Source organism: Mizuhopecten yessoensis, unplaced genomic scaffold (genome assembly GCF_002113885.1).
Source record: "Mizuhopecten yessoensis strain PY_sf001 unplaced genomic scaffold, ASM211388v2 scaffold6363, whole genome shotgun sequence".
Taxonomy (NCBI): Eukaryota; Metazoa; Mollusca; class Bivalvia; order Pectinida; family Pectinidae; genus Mizuhopecten; species Mizuhopecten yessoensis.
In genome coordinates this window covers 496,359-518,833 of record NW_018406512.1, presented here as the reverse complement: position 1 = coordinate 518,833, position 22,475 = coordinate 496,359, and the positions used below count along the sequence as shown (strand labels likewise).

The following is a 22,475-nucleotide window of genomic DNA, read 5'->3' as shown; positions in this document are numbered from 1 at the left end:
GACTGCTTAAATCGACATATGAGGCGTGACTAATCTGATTAATTTTAATGTCTTAGCTATGAAATGAATTGGAAATGTTCATTTTTGTCATTGTTACTTTCATTGCATTTAAAACTGTTCATGATTTAAATAAACAAATATGGAACTACTTTACATTGCGCGGAACGGCAATACTATGATCGGAGTACTTTGGTTTTGACCTATATAGAGTCAGCTGATAACGCATAGTTGTGTTTGAATTTATTTTTTAAAATAATGGTTGTTATGTGTTAAATAGAATCTTACACTCGTGTCCATGTCATATTTAATTAATTAAACTCGTTCAATAATTTGATATGACACTCGCCTAAAGGCTCGTGTCATATCAATCTATTGAACTCGTTTAATAAAATCAATATGACATGGCCACTCATGTAAGATCCTCTATGTAGGATTCACGAGTGATTGCACCTAAATTTTGATAACAGTATGAGAAAATGTATTACACTGAAACATACAGCTGTTTCCTCCAACTAGGATTCATCGTTGATGTAGGTGCCAACATATCAGAAATCCAGATGGGAACTAAGTCCTGTTAAAACACAAGAGGAACATGACACACAAAATTCCGATACCTGGCATGTTAATGTGTTATAACGTAGACATATACTATATCTGACATGGCAATTTGGTACCGAACTTTTGATCCACTATGACACTGATGTCGACGACAAGTAAGATGCTTGATATATAACTGATGCATGACGTTATACTAATAGCCATGTTACAAGTTAGCTAGTTCCGTTCATCTACATATCATAATCCATCGGACACACAATAAAGGCAAACCATCAGGAAAACATTGAATCATACAGCACTAAAACAACTTAATGTTAAACAAATAAACCTGTTCTCAAGGTCATTCCTCCGGGAATATGCGAGTGTTGAATAGACAGATATGACTATTGACTATTGAAAAGGTGTTTTTTTTCTTAAAAGTGGCATCGATCATATACTGGTTATTTTTTACACACGCTAATAATACAAATTATATAAATACAGGTGTATTCCTGAAAGATCAATGTAGTACCTATTATCGAGAAGACTAAGATAAAGCTTCACATTTCTAGAATGATGACATTATTTCTTCGTGATGTGCACACACACCAGTATCACGCGTAAACATGTTACACAAGCTTTGTATGGTATACTGAAAAGTACAGATAAAGGATGCTGTTATTTGTATCAGACGTATTATCTTCGTGCTTGATTGTCATATATCTCACGGATATTCATGTTATCTGTCTCCATATTTGATTACAGTTTCCAAAAAAAAGTATACATTGGATTGATAGTAAGAAACACAGGTCTGTGGTTAAAATTGACTTATTGAGCACAAACATACCTCTTTGGTATAAAATGTCACATTTCAGACAAACACAATAATCGTTTCAACAAACAGTTTTACCAATGGTCATTGTTTACATTGTTCTTGACTACATGATTGCCACACTGCCTCCAATTGTCCTTATTTTGAGGGGAAATTATACGGACACAAAATACTTCTGCACTGTCACGGCCAATTGCAAGTGCATAGCGGAAGGGAGGGGGAGGGGTCAAGGTCTTAGTTCCGACACAACACAATCTCCGATGGTTTGGCAATGATTTTCTTTGTAATTGTACAATGATTCTATCACAATACTTCTGACGTCACTCACTCAAACGAATATATCGTTTAATGCTTAATTGAAAAGGATATATTCGCTAAAAATTAGTAACTATTTATAAACAAAATAGACACCGGGCTCGTGACCGAAGGGTTGCGGTTTCGAGTCACGGCACGGCACTGTGTGGTATCTTTGAGCAAGATACTTCACTCCGCCTTTTCCAGTCTCCTCAGCTGTAAATGAGTACGTGGTTGGGCAGCGTTAGAATTGTAGAATGCTAGCTGTGAGCACCGAAATGGCAGCACCGACTGTATGCTCCCAAGGTAGTTGAGAAATATATTGGCTGGTTGCAAATGCCCTATAACCACGGATAATAATTTGTGAACCGCGTTGAGACGACCTACGTACAAGGTTGTGATAAAGCAGTATATAGGAACCTCGAATTATTATAATTATTATTATAAAACAGTTTCTAATCATGTTTACCTCCATCAGTATACGTAATACTTTGAAGGTGTTCCGTCTTATTCCAGAGTGAAAATTACATATTGCGGATGGAAAATCTAAATCAGAAACTAGCTAAAGCATAAACCTATAGTATCAATCTTAGAATGATTAAATGTCAATTATATATGTTGATTTCGTGAAGTTACAACTTGACAGCAACAAATAATTAATGTATGCATCAATAATTCATAGGTCGATGATGTGATGAAATAACACAGACGTTAGATGATAGTGCTATTCTCGTAATACTCTAAATAGTCCATATCATAAACAGGACGTATTTAGTTACTGGAACGATATGTCAAATACTAAACTTATAATGATAATATTTGCTTTCTGCACTTAGTCCTGACTAAAGGATGGGCACACTTTGTGTCCCATCAGCTATAGTAACACACTATTGCACACAACACCGTGTATATTCGCAATCTGAATACCCGGAGGGAAAATAACAAAGTGACACGGTGTGGAAATGAAACAATTCTGAGAACTGTGAGTATTTTATTGATTACATTAAAACAGAGATAAACGATGGACGTTAGGTAAAGTTTACAGCCTATTATTCTAATTTCAAAACAGTAATACATCCGTATACATGGTCAGACTGAGCGATCCCTGATTGGTTGTTTCAGGCTATACTCGAAAATGATGTCATTACAGATTCAATCTGAGCACACTGCGGACAGTTGCTGTTGTTGTACGCCGGCTTAATGGGTAATCATTATAAATTGATCCACAGCCATGCATCGGGGACAGTTGGACTAGTAAATCTCCTTAGCTAGGATTCGTAGGGTCATTGAGAATCTGGATATCAACTCTAGCGAGGCGCTGTTAATGTTGTAATTCGTTGTAATTGTCTGTTCAAATTGGCCAGAACGTTTGCCCTTTCACATGATATTTCATCACCAGGAATATAATTTTTCATATGAGCAGATGTATACGAAGGAGCATGGTAACGATAAAGTTATTCAGTTTTTTGCCGATAATGATAAATTTGAACTTGTAACTACAATAGGGAGGCGGTTTTAGACATCACTACACCATGATGAATTACCGCCAATCCGCGTTTCTTGGGGTAATTGTGATCGTTTTGAGAATACTTACTACGCGTGGAAATGAAACTCCTACTATAGATTCGGCAAATAAAACAGGTAAGGTACCTGAAAATGTTGGTACAATGACAGACTCTATGGCCACCACAGGTACAGCACCTGGTGATACAGCTTCCAGAGAATACATGGGATCTACGAGTACAGCACCAACTGATACAACAAACTCCACGTTTCAAGGTAGATATTCGACAACTTCCATAAACAGATGACTGATTTTTTTATTTTTTTTTATTTATGTGTTTGTTTTATCGATGACAACCAAAATTGTCAAAGAAGGACTGCATGCGTGTGATGGTTGGTGGTTGTAAAACTATTGTATCTGTAAAAAATCTTATTGAAAACTTTATTTATTTTAAAACAATAATATTCAAGTTATTTCAATTTATATTAATCACTCTTCTTCTGTCCGAATTTTCAGCTTAATATTTCCTATACAGTTTCTGAGAGACTTTCTGTTTTACTGAAAGAAACAATCCATACCTTTAGCCTTCATTTTCCGGTTTCTTGTGTATCAAAGCGCGTGTGTCTATTTATAGTACCCATTAAAGTAAGTCAGATTCACTTGGAGGAGTTTTAATCTGGTCGAGTACCCAAAGTGAGACGCTTCATCATATAAGTAATTTTATGAAATTACTGATGTAAAAATATTTCTTCATTTCAAAATGTTTTTGACGATTTCTGACTAATTATAGTATTTATTTCTCTGAAACATTTGTTTGAACATATAGTTTTCCATGTAAAGAAATATGATAGGATATTTTATGTTATCGCACTGTACTGTTTCTCGGGAATGTTTTCACGTTTTTGATATTCCAATTGAGTTCATGAGCAATTTTTAAGAGGTCGGCAGATGAAATTTGCTCAAAATGCATAAAACTATATTTATTTTGATTGAGAATGCACACCATTCATTTTTACTGAAACTATAAAAAATGGTGCATCAGAAATATTAAAAGTGTTCCAATTTGAGTTCCGTTCCATTTTGGGAACCCTCACCCCTACGAGTAGAAATTCCGAAAAAATGCAGAACTTCTACGTGGTCAGAAAGGTGACCCCATTTTGTTCACGTCCGACTTGGGAGTCGAACCCCAGCCGTCTCGGTAAACGGCGAGTGCCTTATTATCTGCGTCAACTAGCAGTAACCGCTTGATTACATTTTGAAAACAAACATGTAACTTATGGTGATATAAACATGAGCCACAACCAGCAGTAACGGATATCATAAACTTGTTTTCACCATTACCGATAGGAAGTATTTTCCTACAATTATGTATGATTCTCTTCGCAAAAATATTGTACACACTTCTTCAAAGCCTATTAAGGTAGTGGTGTTAGAGATGTGTATGTGATAAGTAACAAGACATCAGTAGTTCTTATCTGAAAAACGATCATGATTAAGTTACATTAAAAAAAATGTCAAAATGATTCCGCACCCTTATATACTTATTTTTTGTTATTTGCTATTAGTTTCGAAGATAAAAATCAAGAAAAATGCTATTATTCTAAACACTTAAACCACTACCTAGCTCAATATCTTGCAATTCCATCTCTATTCGCTGATTTTATAAGTGATTTAATACTGTCATACCAACCTCACATTTCCCTTTCTAAATGATTACAATCCATTAGGAAATTCATCCTTGAAGGTATCTACCTGCTTTATCAACCATAGATTTAAAGCCTACGGCGACAGTAAAAGACAATGATAATATCATGGTACCATTCACACTGAGAGTGTACAAATAAGGTATCGTTTGATTACACGTTATTAACAGGAAACTCTTTTAATGTCTGTGTAGATTTATGCTTACCATTCTGCGCTTCATGTATCACGCTGTACAATCAGCATTGATGAGATCTATAGCAATTATTTTCCAACAAAACATGGATCGCATGTATAAAGGTGGACAAAGGACTAGTATCAGTTTGATACGATACAAATGTATAACTTAACACTCCAATAAGCATTCAACTGATGACACGATCAAATAGTATCTTTGAATAAATTATGATTACAAAAAGGGTTATTTTTGATAACTTACTGATTTAAAAAACAAATTGCTGTGAAATGTGCTAATTTAAACTGTCGTTGTATGTTCCGGTCTATAATGTAATGCTTCGCTCGAGACAGTTTTTCTTTTTGTTTTAAATAACTAAACATTTCATTTGCTTTAAACACTTTGTGTTCGGTGAGTAAGAGACATATAAAGAATTGTGTGTTATAAATTGTATTGGCATGAGGGGCCCAGTTTGTCAATATTGCACGAGTTATATAGGTTGATGTTCTGAATATTGCTGACACGTTGTTGGCACAAACTCTTTATCTAGCCTCAAGGTCTAGACTGTCGCGAGATGTTAGCTTGTTTTGTAGTTAATAGTGTTGTTATTGTTGAATATGTCCCCGAGACAAGAAACTATTGAACAATTTCTATTTTTCGTTTGAGCCAGATTGACATTAACATCCACTACTAGTTAACAATGTTTTAAGATAGGTGTTACATATCGGGCTAAGGTGGACTTGATAGGCTTTGATGATGTATTTTACTCTATATGAACTTTTGATTTACCCGTATCAGATGTAAATGACAAACATAAGTACACTGATGAAACAGTCTAATGTTGCATTGATTTTTGTTAGTTATAATGTAGAGAATCAGGACCTACCACTGTTAACGATTCTGTCCATCATTACCATTTAGCTGGGGTTGTATCAAGGACCTTGACCATAAATATTCTGAAATGAAATGCAATTATTCTGATAATGTAAGGACGGCGTTTCATGTATAGCAGTCTGAACCTATGAGAACATTATCTTTTTCTATCATATTGCTACTCTTTAATTAAATCTTAATTTTGATATTGCCCTCAATCGCAATTGTCGTAAATGTCATGGATAGTTTTGATTTATTATCGAGTACCACCATGGTGAGTCCTTATATGGTACAGTAACACGTTAACTTAATATGAATTTCTCCATTGTTCCTTAAGATGCTTGCCTTCTGCGTATTTTTTATGATTATTTAAGGCCAACTATCTAGCCATATCAAAAGCAAATCTCTTGATTACACTGTTGATTTATTTTATAAAAGCTATATTTGTCTTTTTAAATGTAAAATATCTAAGAAAAACATATTTCCCTTATCATTGACCCAGGAGCGATCTTTGCTAGTTGGCCGATTCTTTAATTACCCGCGGGATGTATACGTGCGGTAGTACCCATTCTCCTAGATTAATTCCGAAGTAATCCTTCTCAGTGATCCTATATTTAATTGCACGGAGTGATATGGGTCGACATTTTTTCTCTGATATTAATGACATTACTGAACTGAGAGATATATCAAAGCTACATTGGCAGAGATAATATTTATGACAATCAGGGCGATTTCTATGACCATTAGTTCAGCTGTGTAATCTCATGTCATATCGCTTTACAGTAACGACCGTTTGATTGTATATATTTAATTCTACTCGTTCATTTGTGGTGGGTTTGTAACGGTCGGTATAGCATTGAGTAAAAGTGTTACTTTTTATTGATTTACTATCTGTTATCATCTTTGTATTTTTGAGGATATGGTATATTGCTGCAATGAGAGGATCTTCCCTATTTGATAGCTCAATTAAGAATCAATCGCCAATGTTTCTGTGACTTGGTTCAATGTTTTGGCATATGGTATTCTCATGTAGAGAAAACCACCAGCCTCAGTTTGTAAGCTTACATATGTTGCTTCCAATTGGTCTCTGAGGGCCGAGGGCCACAGACCGCTGTAGGTCTCGAACCCGCGATCTAGTGGTGAAGGGCTAGTAGTAGCAGAATTCCAGATGCGTCAACCACTTGGACACCGTGGTATCGTATTTGTCGATGCTACATACCTTAGCACAATGAAGTGTTATTGGAGATGCGACATACCTAAGCACAATGAAGTGTAATTGGAGACGCTACATACCTTAGTACAATAAAGTGTCATTGTCGATGCTACATACCTTAGCACAATAAAGTGTCATTGGAGATGCGACATACCTTAGCACAATGAAGTGTCATTGTCGATGCTACATACCTTAGCATAATGAAGTGTCATCGGAGATGCTACATACCTTAGCACAATAAAGTGTCATTAGAGATGCTACATACCTTAGCATAATGAAGTGTCAATGGAGATGCTACATACCTTAGCACAATAAAATGTCATTGGAGATGCTACATACCTTAACACAATAAAGTGTCATTGGAGATGATACATACCTTAGCACAATAAAGTGTCATTGGAGATGCTACATACCTTAGCACAATGAAGTTTCATTGGAGATGCTACATACCTAAGCACAAAAAAGCGTCATTGGAGATGCTATATACCCTAGCACAATGAAGTGTCATTGGATATGCTACATACCCTAGCACAATGAAGTGTCATTTGAGATGCTACATACCCTAGCACAATGAAGTGTCATCGGAGATTCTACATACCTTAGCACAATAAAGTGTCATTGGAGATGCTACATACCCTAGCACAATAAAGTGTCATGGAGATGCTACATACCTAAGCACAATAAAGTGTCATTGGAGATGCTACATACCTTAGCACAATAAAGTGTAATTGGAGATGATACATACCTTAGCACAATGAAGTTTCATTGGAGATGCTACATACCTTAGCACAATGAAGTTTCATTGGCGATGCTACATACTTTAGCACCATGAAGTGTCATCGGAGATGCTACATACCTTAGCACAATAAAGTGTCATCGGAGATGCTACATACCTTAGCACAATAAAGTGTCATTGGAGATGCTACATACCTTAGCACCTCGAAATCGATAAAACAAGGGCAAAATATGAGCAAAGAACAGGTTTACCTGCGTACCTTGGTACCTTTGATATAGGTTTAGAATACTATGAGACCAGTTGTTCTTGAAAGGTAACCGTCTGCTGCCTCACAACGAAACCTTCACCTATATAATGTAAGTAAAATCAAAGTCTTCAAAGCGAGATTTGGGTGGTGGCAACAAAACAACGAGACACACAAATGAACTCAGCCCAAATGTTAGTTTAGGCTTGTCTGTTTAAGGTAATATCTACAAATCTGTTTTTGACCAAATTAGATTATATGGATGATATTCCTCCAGGATTGTCAAAATGAGTTCCAACCATTTTCGAGATAAATGACGAGCACACAGACAAGAATCTTTATAAAAATTTCAATTTAAACACAATGCAAAATGTTTGAGATATTATTTACTTAAAATTGCAGCCGATTGAGAGTAGATGGACGGCGTCTAGTATATATTGTGACGTCTGTGATAATCCTTCTGTTACCTAAATTTTAGTTATTTAATTATTTAAAGAATCTCGTAATGTAGACTGTTCAGTGTCTTTTCTCCAACCTCTGCATTTGCAAGATACACATGTCCCGATACGGATCTAGCATAAGGGATGCGTTGGTTCCACATGGTTGATCTCAGGGACCTTTCTTATTTTGAAGTCACAATCGGATGACAGCATCATATCGTCACAACGGAAAAATCCGTCCAAATGCTGTAAGATTGTTTTACGTCAGGGAGTCACATCACCACATGGACGTCGGACTGCTCGCGTAAGCTAACACAGAAGGTCTTGTGTAAATACTTAAGCTGATCAATCAATGCTAATACCAATCTTTGTTACTATTTCTATATCGTGTGTTAAAATTGTCTTTGTCGTGTTTACTAAAGTTCGGGAAAGGTTGAAGAAAAAAGTCAATATTTATGTATATATGTTGGATAGGAATGTTCTATCCACGGGTGCAGAATTTGGTGCCAGAACCGTGGCTGATTCAACTTAATTACTTACTTGTTTGGAAGACTTCTGTTTGAATTATATTTTCCAATTACTGCATGACATGTGTACTTGAAAATATTATTTCATGTAATGCGATATCAATAGTTTCTTTGTTAAAGAACTCCTATTTACAAATGTCCTCTATGGCTTATACGAAATGATGATGAATAGGTTAAAGGTCTAGTCCTTGTTCGGTCTACGTGTCTGTGTAGATCTGCAAACAAACTGTACAGGATTACTGCAATTACTCCCTCATGTGTCTTTTCACAAGAAGTGTTATTGAAACTCGTGCGCCGTCGTTTAGATTTTCATGTACATGGATATGTTTACTTATGGAGCTATTGTTTGGATAGATTTCTGCATATTCTATGGCTTAAGTGAAGTAAACAGATTTGGTCATGACAACAAAACAATAGCCCTATGTGTAATACATTCATATTGATTGAGAAATGGCACAATACTGATTACAATGAAATCCATTTTACAGAACAAAAACTAAATGTAATATCAGAAAGGCTTTAAAGGAAATAACGACCTAACAGAATATATAACGATGAAAAACACAATGTTACCTCAACGTTTCGCTGATGTAACTATGCACATTTCTAAAAGTTGCAGTGTCTGGTCTACACACAGGTGTTCATTTCTGAGTAGTAAAACATGTATTACAATAACAACATTCGGATTTAAAGCATCAGTATTTGAAATAGAACACGACGAGAAACATGATAGGTATTCATAGAATTTCTAAAGAACATTTATAATCCAACAAGGTTTATCTAAAAATGTTATCATAATCAAATACATGTTTTAACGTCCCGAGAACAACTATGATTTTTTTACATAGTGAAAAGTACAAGTTTATATAAATCGACCATTTCAATTTGAATATATACCAGCACTCAATGGTTCATCAGATAAACTTAAAATTCGCTTCCAAAATAATGGTAAAGTAGACCATTTAAATGGGAGGAATTTATTTTAATGAAGCCTCGGTTCCCCTTAAAATTCATTCATCATCGCTTTGCGCATATATCATGTGATTGTGAATCATGATTAATAAAAAATTCTATTTTGATACATAGTTTAGATCATTTAAAAGTAGATGTAGTGTCAGCAAAACGACGTGAAACACATCAGAAATGTCATGATTATAGAACAAAAACATGATAAGTTTATTTTACTTGATAAACAATTGAGTTACCTGACATGAAGCCACACTGGTGTTAGTTTGGAAACAAATCTGAATAATCCACTCAAATAAATAAAACGTGGTTTTCTGCAGCAGACAATAATGATGGCGGTCTGTAATATTATTGAGATTGCCCATAACCCTTTCTGAAAAGAGGCATACTTATTGCTTTTAACATATTTTGATATGAAAAAAAAGTATATGACATGTTAAAAAGTAGTTGAAATGCTTTGCAGACAGTTAGATCTGGGTGAATTAACATCTGATGACTGATGCCACTACATTCGGAGACTTGATTGAATTCTTAAATCTAGAGTGTGTCTTTGTTTCAGATTCCTCTATTCATATATTATCATCAATATTATTATTCCGGCTTGGAATGATAGGTATTTCTGTATTGTTATTATTGTAACAGCTAAAGAATATGAGGGGGGGGGGGGGGGGGGGGGGCTGCTTGGTCAGTAGTTGGATGGTTGACCGCCCGTAAATTACATTATCTGCTTCACTGACTCAAACGAAGGTCAAATAGAGAATACAATAAGGCATTGAATCATGATTACACTAGAGGAATTTGCCACGAGAATTATGAAACAATGAATCACTTATTTAAAACAAATTAGTAAGTCATTACAATAAGCCGAATAGAGTAAATAATCTAACTTCACTATATGGCCAGTTTGTCCATTTTAATGGTCTCTTCCAATTATACGCTATCAAATAAAAATGTGCTGAGTATATTCTCATATAATACAACATTTACACCATTTGGTATTTATAAGGCTAATGACGGTTGGGATTCACTTTCAATTTCATTGATTGTGCATTGTTAGAAATTCATAAAGGGTTGATGATGCTCTCAGTCGACATGACAACACTACATCACGTATACAGATAGCTTTAAATTACATGATAGACCTTGGAAAGAGGAAGCATATCAACCAACTTTAAATATATACACAATACTTCTTATATGAGTTAAACGTAAGATGAAATAATCAATTAATACAACTTAAACCAACGATAAAGAGATCAAACTTAAATACTGTTTTAAAGTAGTTTCCTTATTGGCACAATAGCTAAAAAGAGACAAGTTATAAGTTTCGCCTTGTTAAAATCAAGTTTACCTGCACTTTCCTATTCCTAAATATCATTGCACGAATATCTGTATTGAAGCTCCTTTTAACTTTAAATTAGTTTATTTATTGATAAAAATATCAATATTGATATTATTATTACAATGACGAACTTGGTCATGATAAAGAATCTTTCCATGAAATGATATTTCCCTACCAATCCATAGCTTAGACGTTCTCAACAGACACCTTACACGGGTCCATGGCAATAGTAGTATTGACACCAGAGAGATGTCAATACTACTATGTACATGGACTTGAGTAAGCTGTCTGTTGAGGAGGTCATGAATTGGATTTGAAATACTGACAACCCAAGATGGCTCTGTAAGTAACATGGTTGTAGGAATTTGGAAACAGCCTTGTAAACAACAGCCATCTCAACAGGTTAGTTTAAAGTATTGAATTTCTGTCTGACTATCCAGTGTAATAAAATGACTTACCTGTGATAGTGACGTTTTCTCAATTGTAACATGTGTAAGAGTACGGCTTTGTTAACTAGATATACATCGATAACAGGATTGTTTTACGTACATCTAAAAGGGGCAAATACATGAAAAGAAACGCTATATTTTCAGATGCCATTGGCGTACGGTTTGTGAATGTAAATTATGACATTGCTTCATCTTGGTATGGCAATAAAAACACGACACTTTACTCCCTATCTAAATTATGAACTATTTTTATTTCAGTGCCCTATTTTTTAAACAAGAGCTCTGCAATATTTAAAGAATTCCAAACAATAACCTTGTTCTGCCGAGCACAAGTCAAGGACAACATGCGTTTTTCCTGGTTTTTCCGCCATGCTACATCATACTTTGTGAGGGAGTATGGCTACGATGCTAGTATGCCCATGGGCTTCTTCAATAGATTTGTGGACAGATATACAGTAAGTGAGACGATCACCAATGAATACTTGACGAGCGTCCTAGAGATCCGATCTGCTCTGCCCGGGGACAGGGGATGGTACAGCTGTAAGGATGTCGGGAAGAAAATCAATAGCACGACCTATGTCGAATTTGAATACGGTAAGTCAACATGATAATTACTACTATTTAGGGGATAGTACGTTGTTTTGAGTGGCTATACTGGCTATTAGAACATGAAATTTGGGTTTGAACTCGAGACCGATAATCGCTAGTATAGACACGAAAAACAACGTACTATTAATTGTATATATTTGTTAAGAGTTGTGTGTAAATATTCATACAAGGAATGTTTACTTTTTATTTGTTAATTCATTCAACAAATACTTTTCATCGGTCGTTTCTGTTCTGTTGCCTGCTAGCCTTATCAGCGGGATTTCGCTAAGGGGCTAGCTTGACGCCATATTGTTTTGGTTAGAAACGGGGCGTGGCTTAAGTGCGATGGGAGGAGCTTAACACGATTGTTCATGATTCTATCGCAAATTAGAACATGGTCCGGATCCAATCAAAAAACGCGTTCCAACGAATCGTGTTAGAATGTACAATAAAGCTATGTCAAGTTTATGTACGGTAAGTCAATATGATGTTAACTACTATTCTACAATATAGCTATGTCAAGTGTATGTACGGTAAGTCAATATAATGTTAACTACTATTGTACAATGTAGCTATGGCAAGTGTATGTACGGTAATACAACATGATGTTAACTTCTATTGTACAATATAGCTATGTCAAATGTATGTACGGTAAGACAACATGATGTTAACTACTATTGTACAATAAAGCTATGTCAAGTGTATGTACGGTAAGTCAATATGATGTTAACTACTATTGTACAATATAGCTATGTCAAGTGTATGTACGGTAAGTCAACATGATGTTAACTACTATTGTACAATATAGCTATGTAAAGTGTATGTACGGTAAGTCAACATGATGTTAAATACTATTGTACAATATAGCTTTGTCAAGTGTATGTACGGTAAGTTAACATGAGGTTAACTACTATTGTACAATATGGCTATGTCAAGTGTATGTACGGTAAGCCAACATGATGTTGATTACTTTTGTACAATATGGCTATATCAAATGTATGTACGGTAAGTCAACATGATGTTAACTACTATTGTACAATATAGCTATGTCAAGTTTATGTACGGTAAGTCACTAACGTACAATGGCTTGTTATTCACATTCACGTTAACTGTGCTAGAACCATTATAGCTATAATATACACCGTTACAGGAAATTTCAGGTACTGATAGCCCAACTCCAGAATCAAGCATTTCGTTTAGTGTAATAAAACAAAACGAGCGGAGGAGTACATAGATATACATTTCAACCCCGACCCCCTTCCCCATTAAGGGTACATCCTTTAATCATACTCAGAAAGCAGAGAACGTCTTACTAATAAGGAACAATATAGGGAACTGTGTTTCGTCTACGGTCGATATTTACCGGACAATTATGACGTCTATGCTCCGATTTGTCGATTACTTTATACGGAAAATGATTTCTTTTTTTTTGCTACGAAACTAAGACGTCGATAATTAAATTATCGAAGAATAATGAGAAAAGTAACGTTTGTTAATGACAACAAGCGACACAGCACTAATATAATAGCGCAAATCACAAACCACAACAAAGAGGCGATCTCTGCCACGATGCAACCACGCAATTCAATTAGGCAAGATAAACACAGACGGCAGACAGCGTGCAACAACTGAATCACGGACAAACAAGGTACTCCTTTGTATGTTTATGTATAACAAACGCACTAGCTCTAAATACTTAGGAAGTAGGATTATTGACGATAAGCAAGGCTTCGGCGTTAGAGGAAAAACCTCAAATATACTCCATGGTTGCCTTAGTAACCATGTCACACTCTGTATTAGGATCTTTTAGAGCACATCTTAGTATCTAAGCCTAATCTAAATGTAATCGGACATATAAGATTTATATGATTTCTTGTCCATTGCCAAATACGCTCGTTATCGCACCATGATCATGCCTTTTTTGTATGATATCATGTAATGCACAATTATCATTGATTTTTATATTTAATTTTAGCTGTGTTAGAGACCAAACCCTTAATAAAGGCAACGTTAAAGTGTAAGTTAATCTGAACGTCTCTTTCCCGACTGTACCATCCATCTCATGATATCCAGTGGCCAGCCGACACGATATCCTTCCTGATGTAATTATTTATCTAACAATATTAATAGACACTTATTCCGATACTGCAAAATGTGAACAAATGTATCTCCAAAAACAGCAGATCTAACTGATCGTCGATTCCTTACTCCCTGTACCAACCTAAACCCTAACGTCATGTCATATCATGTTCGTGTACGGCAGGTCTACAAGATCCACACTACTATTGTACATTGTTATGACGAGTTCGTGTACGGCAAGTCTACAAGATCCACACTAATATTGTACATTGTTATGTCGAGTTCGTGTGCGGCAGGTCTACAAGATCCACACTACTATTGTACATTGTTATGTCGAGTTCGTGTACGGCAGGTCTACAAGATCCACACTAATATTGTACATTGTTATGTCGAGTTCGTGTACGGCAGGTCTACAAGATCCACACTACTATTGTACATTGTTATGTCGAGTTCGTGTACGGCAGGTCTACAAGATCCACACTAATATTGTACATTGTTATGTCGAGTTCGTGTACGGCAGGTCTACAAGATCCACACTACTATTGTACATTGTTATGTCGAGTTCGTGTAGGCAGGTCTACAAGATCCACACTAATATTGTACACTGTTATGTCGAGTTCGTGTACGATGGGTCCACAAGATCCACACTACTATTGTACACTGTTATGTCGAGTTCGTGTACGGTAGGTCAACCAGATCCACACTACTATTGTACACTGTCATATCGAGTTCGTGTACGGTAGGTCTACAAAATCGACACTATTATTGTACACTATCATGTCGAGTTCGTGTCGGTAGGTCAACCAGATCGACACTAATATTGTACACTTTCATTACGAGTTCGTGTACGGTAGGTCTACAAGATCCACACTACTATTGTACATTGTTATGTCGAGTTCGTGTACGGCAGGGCTACAAGATCCACACTAATATTGTACATTGTTATGTCGAGTTCGTGTACGGCAGGGCTACAAGATCCACACTACTATTGTACATTGTTATGTCGAGTTCGTGTAGGCAGGGCTACAAGATCCACACTAATATTGTACATTGTTATGTCGAGTTCGTGTACAGCAGGTCTACAAGATCCACACTACTATTGTACATTGTTATGTCGAGTTCGTGTAGGCAGGTCTACAAGATCCACACTAATATTGTACATTGTTATGTCGAGTTCGTGTACAGCAGGTCTACAAGATCCACACTACTATTGTACATTGTTATGTCGAGTTCGTGTAGGCAGGTCTACAAGATCCACACTAATATTGTACACTGTTATGTCGAGTTCGTGTACGGTAGGTCAACAAGAACCACACTACTATTGTACACTGTTATGTCGAGTTCGTGTACGGTAGGACAACAAGATTCACACTATTATTGTACACTGTTATGTCGAGTTCGTGTACGGTAGGTCAACAAGAACCACACTACTATTGTACACTGTTATGTCGAGTTAAGTGTACGGGAGGTCTACTAGCTCCACACTAATATTGTACACTGTTATGTTGAGTTCGTGTACGGTAGGTCAACAAGCTCCACACTACTATTGTACACTGTTATGTCGAGTTAAGTGTACGGTAGGTCTACTAGCTCCACACTAATATTGTACACTGTTATGTCGAGTTCGTGTACGGTAGGTCTACAAAATCCACACTACTATTTTAGACTGTCATGGCAAGTTCGTGTACGGTAGGTCTAAAAGATCTTCTTTACTATTGTATACTGTTATGCCGAGTTCGTGTACGGTAGGTCCACAAGATCCACACTACTATTGTAGACTGTCATGTCGAGTTCGTGTACGGTAGGTCTACAAAATCCACACTACTTCTTTACTATTGTATACTGTTATGCCGAGTTCGTGTACGGTAGGTCCACAAGATCCACACTATTATTGTACACTATCATGTCGGGTTCGTGTACGGTAGGTCAACAAAATCCTCACTAATATTGTTCACTGTGTCATGTCGAGTTAGTGTACGGTAGGTTTACAAAGTCCAAACTACTATTGTACACTTTCATTACGAGTTAGTGTACGGTAGGTCTACAAGCTCCACACTACTATTGTACACTGTTATGTCGAGTTAAGTGCACGGTAGGTCTACTAGCTCCACACTAATATTGTACACTGTTATGTTGAGTTCGTGTACGGTAGGTCAACCTGCTCCACAATACTATTGTACACTGTTATGTCGAGTTCGTGTACGGTAGGTCAACAAGATTCACACTATTATTGTACACTGTTATGTCGAGTTCGTGTACGGTAGGTCAACAAGATTCACACTATTATTGTACACTGTTATGTTGAGTTCGTGTACGGTAGGTCAACCTGCTCCACAATACTATTGTACACTGTTATGTCGAGTTCGTGTACGGTAGGGCAACAAGATTCACACTATTATTGTACACTGTTATGTCGAGTTCGTGTACGGTAGGACAACAAGATTCACACTATTATTGTACACTGTTATGTCGAGTTCGTGTACGGTAGGGCAACAAGATTCACACTATTATTGTACACTGTTATGTCGAGTTCGTGTACGGTAGGTCAACAAGAACCACACTACTATTGTACACTGTTATGTCGAGTTAAGTGTACGGTAGGTCTACTAGCTCCACACTAATATTGTACACTGTTATGTCGAGTTCGTGTACGGTAGGGCAACAAGATTCACACTATTATTGTACACTGTTATGTCGAGTTCGTGTACGGTAGGTCAACAAGATTCACCCTATTATTGTACACTGTTATGTTGAGTTCGTGTACGGTAGGTCAACCTGCTCCACAATACTATTGTACACTGTTATGTCGAGTTCGTGTACGGTAGGTCAACAAGAACCACACTACTATTGTACACTGTTATGTCGAGTTCGTGTACGGTAGGTCAACAAGATTCACCCTATTATTGTACACTGTTATGTTGAGTTCGTGTACGGTAGGTCAACCTGCTCCACAATACTATTGTACACTGTTATGTCGAGTTCGTGTACGGTAGGTCAACAAGATTCACACTATTATTGTACACTGTTATGTTGAGTTCGTGTACGGTAGGTCAACCTGCTCCACACTACTATTGTACACTGTTATGTCGAGTTCGTGTACGGTAGGTCCACAAGATTCACACTTCTATTGTACACAGTTATGTCGAGTTCGTGTACGGTAGGTTTACAAAATCCACACTACTATTGTACACTGTCATGTCGAGTTCGTGTACGGTAGGTCTACAAGCTTCACACTACTATTGTACACAGTTATGTCGAGTTAGTGTACGGTAGGTCTACCAGCTCCACACTAATATTGTACATTGTTATGTCGAGTTCGTGTACGGTAGGTCAACACGATTCACACTATTATTGTACACTGTTATGTTGAGTTCGTGTACGGTAGGTCAACCAGCTCCACACTACTATTGTACACTGTTATGTCGAGTTCGTGTACGGTAGGTCCACAAGATTCACACTTCTATTGTACACAGTTATGTCGAGTTCGTGTACGGTAGGTCTACAAAATCCACACTACTATTGTACACTGTCATGTCGAGTTCGTGTACGGTAGGTCAACCAGATTCACACTTCTATTGTACACAGTTATGTCGAGTTCGTGTTCGGTAGGTCTACAAAATCCACACTACTATTGTACACAGTTATGTCGAGTTCGTGTACGGTAGGTCAACCAGATCCACACTACTATTGTACACTGTCATGTCTCTGTATTGTGTGTGTTTGTGAATACTCTGGTTACGCAACAGAACAACACATTTATATTACGTTGTATAAATAGTTTATTTGTATAAAGGTCAGAGTGGGGTTAAGTGTCATATCTGCCAGCTCTCTCATCACAAGGCCTCCGAAAATACCGTGGATTACAAAACAAATTGTATCCTCGTCTGGATGCATTAAGGATATAATACTGGATTATCAAAGACCCTGCTTGAACTGTTTTTATTTGTTTTAAAATAATACACATTCCTCAAGTTTCTGACGTGTATAAATAAAACAGGGACAAGGATATACCGCGATGGTTAGCCCGTTCACGTCTTCGGTGTTTATTAAAAGCCAGAATTGAATATGAAATCGCAAATGTTTTTATTTCCGTTCTGTTGATTGAATTTGATAAAGAAAATGAAGCATTCTTTGTTCACATTGGTAGATTTTAAGTAAGAAACCGAATGTTCAGGAATACTTACCGTAGCGCAGCTCACTCTAAACGGATAACAATATACCAGAGGTGATTTATTGAACATTTGAATAGTGTTATTATACTATTGTGTCTTGATTCTTCTTGCTCGTTCATATATAGTAATCAATGTTATCGTGATTATTTGACAGATACATGCAGAGGCAATGGAGTTTATTCAGCGGAGTGAGTATTTTTCCTTGACAGTTATCCACTCTAGAAAGTAGAAATCATTATAATGATTATAAAAATCACCAGAAATACGGGGTAAGGAAGCAACTATTGAAAAATTTCGTTAGTCGAGTCAAACAAAGCAAACAGTTTAACAGCAACTTACGGCCATATTGTCCATTTAGGACTCAACATTAGTGACATGGGGAAATGATGGAAAACCCAGTTCTATAGTGTTCCTAGATAAATGTAGAAAATAGATATAACCCCATATAATGTTAGAAAGTAATAACTTATTGCAACAACAGAAAATTAAATCGATTAACTAGTATTTCATGTTAATCGTGCAAGCAACATTTTTCAACCCATTTACCGAGCGAGGTAATGTTAATTGTGTACACTGATAATTAAATTTCTCCCTAACTTGAAAAACCAGCACATCTATGAAAGCATTTCTAGTTTATATATAGAATGATTTTACTTTGCAAGCTGACTTTACACATACCTGCTTAAAGATGCAACGTGGTATAAGTGATTATGCCATTTGATACTTTTGTCAATTTGATCTATATTGATTGGCTTTGTTACAATCGCTCAAATGACGAGGATTTTTTTCCGTCACACTGTTCTTTCAATATTACGTAATTGGCGTTATACACACAACATAAAGTAATTATCTGAAATCGGTATTTAATAATTAATTTCTGGAATATAAATGAACAGATTGAATTGTATTTTTAATTGATACCTGTATCAATTCGCGTTGACGTTGACATGCTGTTTATGAAGCACCTAGTGGAATATATAAAAAAAATACGTTAAAATAAGATTATTAGGTTTGTGATTATAGTCACATCGAATTCACAACGTCACTATATCTCGTACATAAGAAAAACACGCTGCGGTTAGAAATGATCCTGTTTACGGCATCAGAACCGTCGGATGTTTATTTTTGTTCGGCAGATTGTTCGGTTTTACTTACATTTAAACTGTTTAATAACAAGTATGATTGCCTAGTGATATTCGCCCTGATTGTTTATCAATATAAGTATGCAAGGGTTTTAGTGTGGTTCCGCCAATAAACTGTTTATCATATATGTACCTGCATGGCAGATTTTGATCTTATATATCCTTTATTCTAAAACTTGATGCAAAATATCACTAGAAATATGTAGAAAGGAAACACCTGTTTGTAAAGTATGTGTGTAGAAGCAGAAACACAAATAAGGTAAAACTATAACTTTACCATACGATCGTTTCGAAAAATATAAAGCGAAAATGAAAGGTTCCTATACAACATTTATAGTGTTACGTATTCATAAGTTTGGGCTACAACAGATACTTACTAATTAAATATATTCTCGAAAATCCATTTGTATTGGGGACTCATGAAGCTAAGCAGGCTTTTAACACATTTACCCTGTTTTGTTGTTAACATTCAATACTGTTCACTTTTTAGCATCTAAAGGCAGTTTCCAGCATACAATCTATTATATAAGTACTTGCAGGATGGTATAGGACTTCTTGCATAATCTGTTTGAGATATTTTATGCAGTCCACAATTTCACACAAGAGTGTTTGTCAGACAAAATACTCATTGACGTGGCATGCTATGCAATATCTTTGAGGTACCACGCTACTCTTAAATTATCTATATAAATGGTGATTATAAATAATGGTATAGTTTAATCAAATTAAACATAGTCATGTGATTTTCACCAATCTTACAACTGTCATTAATGAAACGTTAATGTCAGGGACACAGCTGTTAGTGAAAAATAGAAAATCACGTTGACACCTACACAAATATTTTATTTCATTCGTTCAGATGTAACCATAATTAATACTGACATTTGAAAGTGTATGTGATGTCCCTCCGTCATTTCGTTCTTGATAGCTCAGTTACATGTATAATAATTGGACCATTTCAGGATTATTCATATTAGAACAAATATATCAGACACACAAATCGGCATTAGCTGATGACTAATAAGATTGTCATTTTATGTTCAGCTGGTACAAACTATTCTGATAATGTTAAGACTGTCAACATTCCATCTCATCTAACCATGTATTATTCATTTATATATCATTCTAATTCAACAGACCCGAGGGTCCAATTACAGAACTGATAACAAAAATATAGTAAAATATCACAGATAAAGACATACATTTCTATATAAGGTAGATAGCAATGTAGCATACGGTGCATATTGATGGAAATTATTAAAAACATACAGCCTTTAAGTGAGACTTAAAGTAGACATTCTACATTCGAGTTGCATATTAACTACATGAACCAACTAAAATAAAGTTTTGCTTTATAACATTCGTCACTGTCATATATATATATATATGTAAGAGAACTTGAAACGGAAACTAGAATTATGAAACTGGTATGTATTACAATTCCGTAGATAATGGTCATGACATATGCAAAATACCTGTCAATAAATGAGGTATATAAATAATATTGAAATATTACATGTGAAGTATCAATAAACAATGCGATAGTTTTATAAAACTGGTCGAGTTGTCGATCTCATTCTCTCGCTAGTTATTTTGAAATGGTGTTTATTTATATACATTTTGTGATTTTTATGATGACAAAAATCTCAAACTCATTATCAAATTATATTGAGCTCGTTTGAGTTTCATCTTCGACGTATTATTCACATGATTAAAGTAAAATAGCATAAATATTTATATTATGAGTATATATGTACGTTTCATTTGCACGAACGTTTAGAACGTTGTCAGTATAAATGAAAACTTCTGATAATGGTATTATGTTATTATGAACGATATTCGGTAATCATTAAAGAAAGATCATCGATACAAACAGATAAGACGGTGAATATTGAAATGAGAAATAAAAACAACACTCTTCTTCATTGACAGGTTCGGGTGTATAGAGTTTATCAGTGAAGAAGAGTGCAGGAATAACGATGGATCGTTGGCCATCATCCACTCACGTCGCAAGGATAAATGGATATTCGATTTAGCATTTCACCTGGACCAGTCAGTAACGGATGAACTGAAGCTTGGTGAGATTTGTTATCTATTTCCTCCGAGGTTATTTACTGAGTATAATGTTCTGATTGCCGCACGTTCTGTGATGGTTATACTGATATATTGACTAAGTGTTTTGAATCCATAAGAGAGTTGGATCAACTTATCGATATTATCTGAATGGTCTTAGCTTTGTTTTTGTATCATGTCTAATGCGTGATCCAGTACAGTCTTTGTGTGGGTTGATACTCTTTTCATGCATTAAAAAAGGACTGCCGGCGATAAACATTTCTTTGGTCAAACTAACTCAATATAACTCGGTGTGAGAAAGACCTTGCCCCGGCAATCCAAGCCCGGTTAGCTTCACTAATCGCTAATATATGTAATTTGGGGTTTCAACAACTGTTATTTACAGTACACTAAAATTCATAGCTAAACTAACATGTAGAGTGAATGCTAAACTATCTATAAATAAGAAATATATTTGTTTTAGATAGTTTAAATATGTTCTCAAAAATCACATTTTGAACATTTGTGTTGGTGACTCATGAAGCTAACCAGGCTTTTTACAAATTGACCCTGACTATTTGTTAACATCAAATACATCTTTAGTAGATA

The 22,475-nt window shown here is 35.8% G+C and overlaps 1 protein-coding gene across 1 annotated transcript in view; it reads left to right on the top strand.

Annotated features, from left to right (window-relative positions):
* The first annotated feature begins 3,139 nt into the window (after positions 1 to 3,139).
* LOC110452034 overlaps positions 3,140 to 22,475 on the top strand; it is a 27,805-nt gene continuing 8,469 nt past the window's right edge. Inside the window, exons 1-4 of the mRNA XM_021500296.1 lie at positions 3,140 to 3,442; positions 12,092 to 12,427; positions 18,827 to 18,860; positions 21,747 to 21,892. Of these exons, the coding sequence (XP_021355971.1) occupies positions 3,196 to 3,442; positions 12,092 to 12,427; positions 18,827 to 18,860; positions 21,747 to 21,892 (763 nt within the window). The 5' untranslated portion in view covers positions 3,140 to 3,195. The remainder of the gene's footprint in view (positions 3,443 to 12,091; positions 12,428 to 18,826; positions 18,861 to 21,746; positions 21,893 to 22,475) is intronic.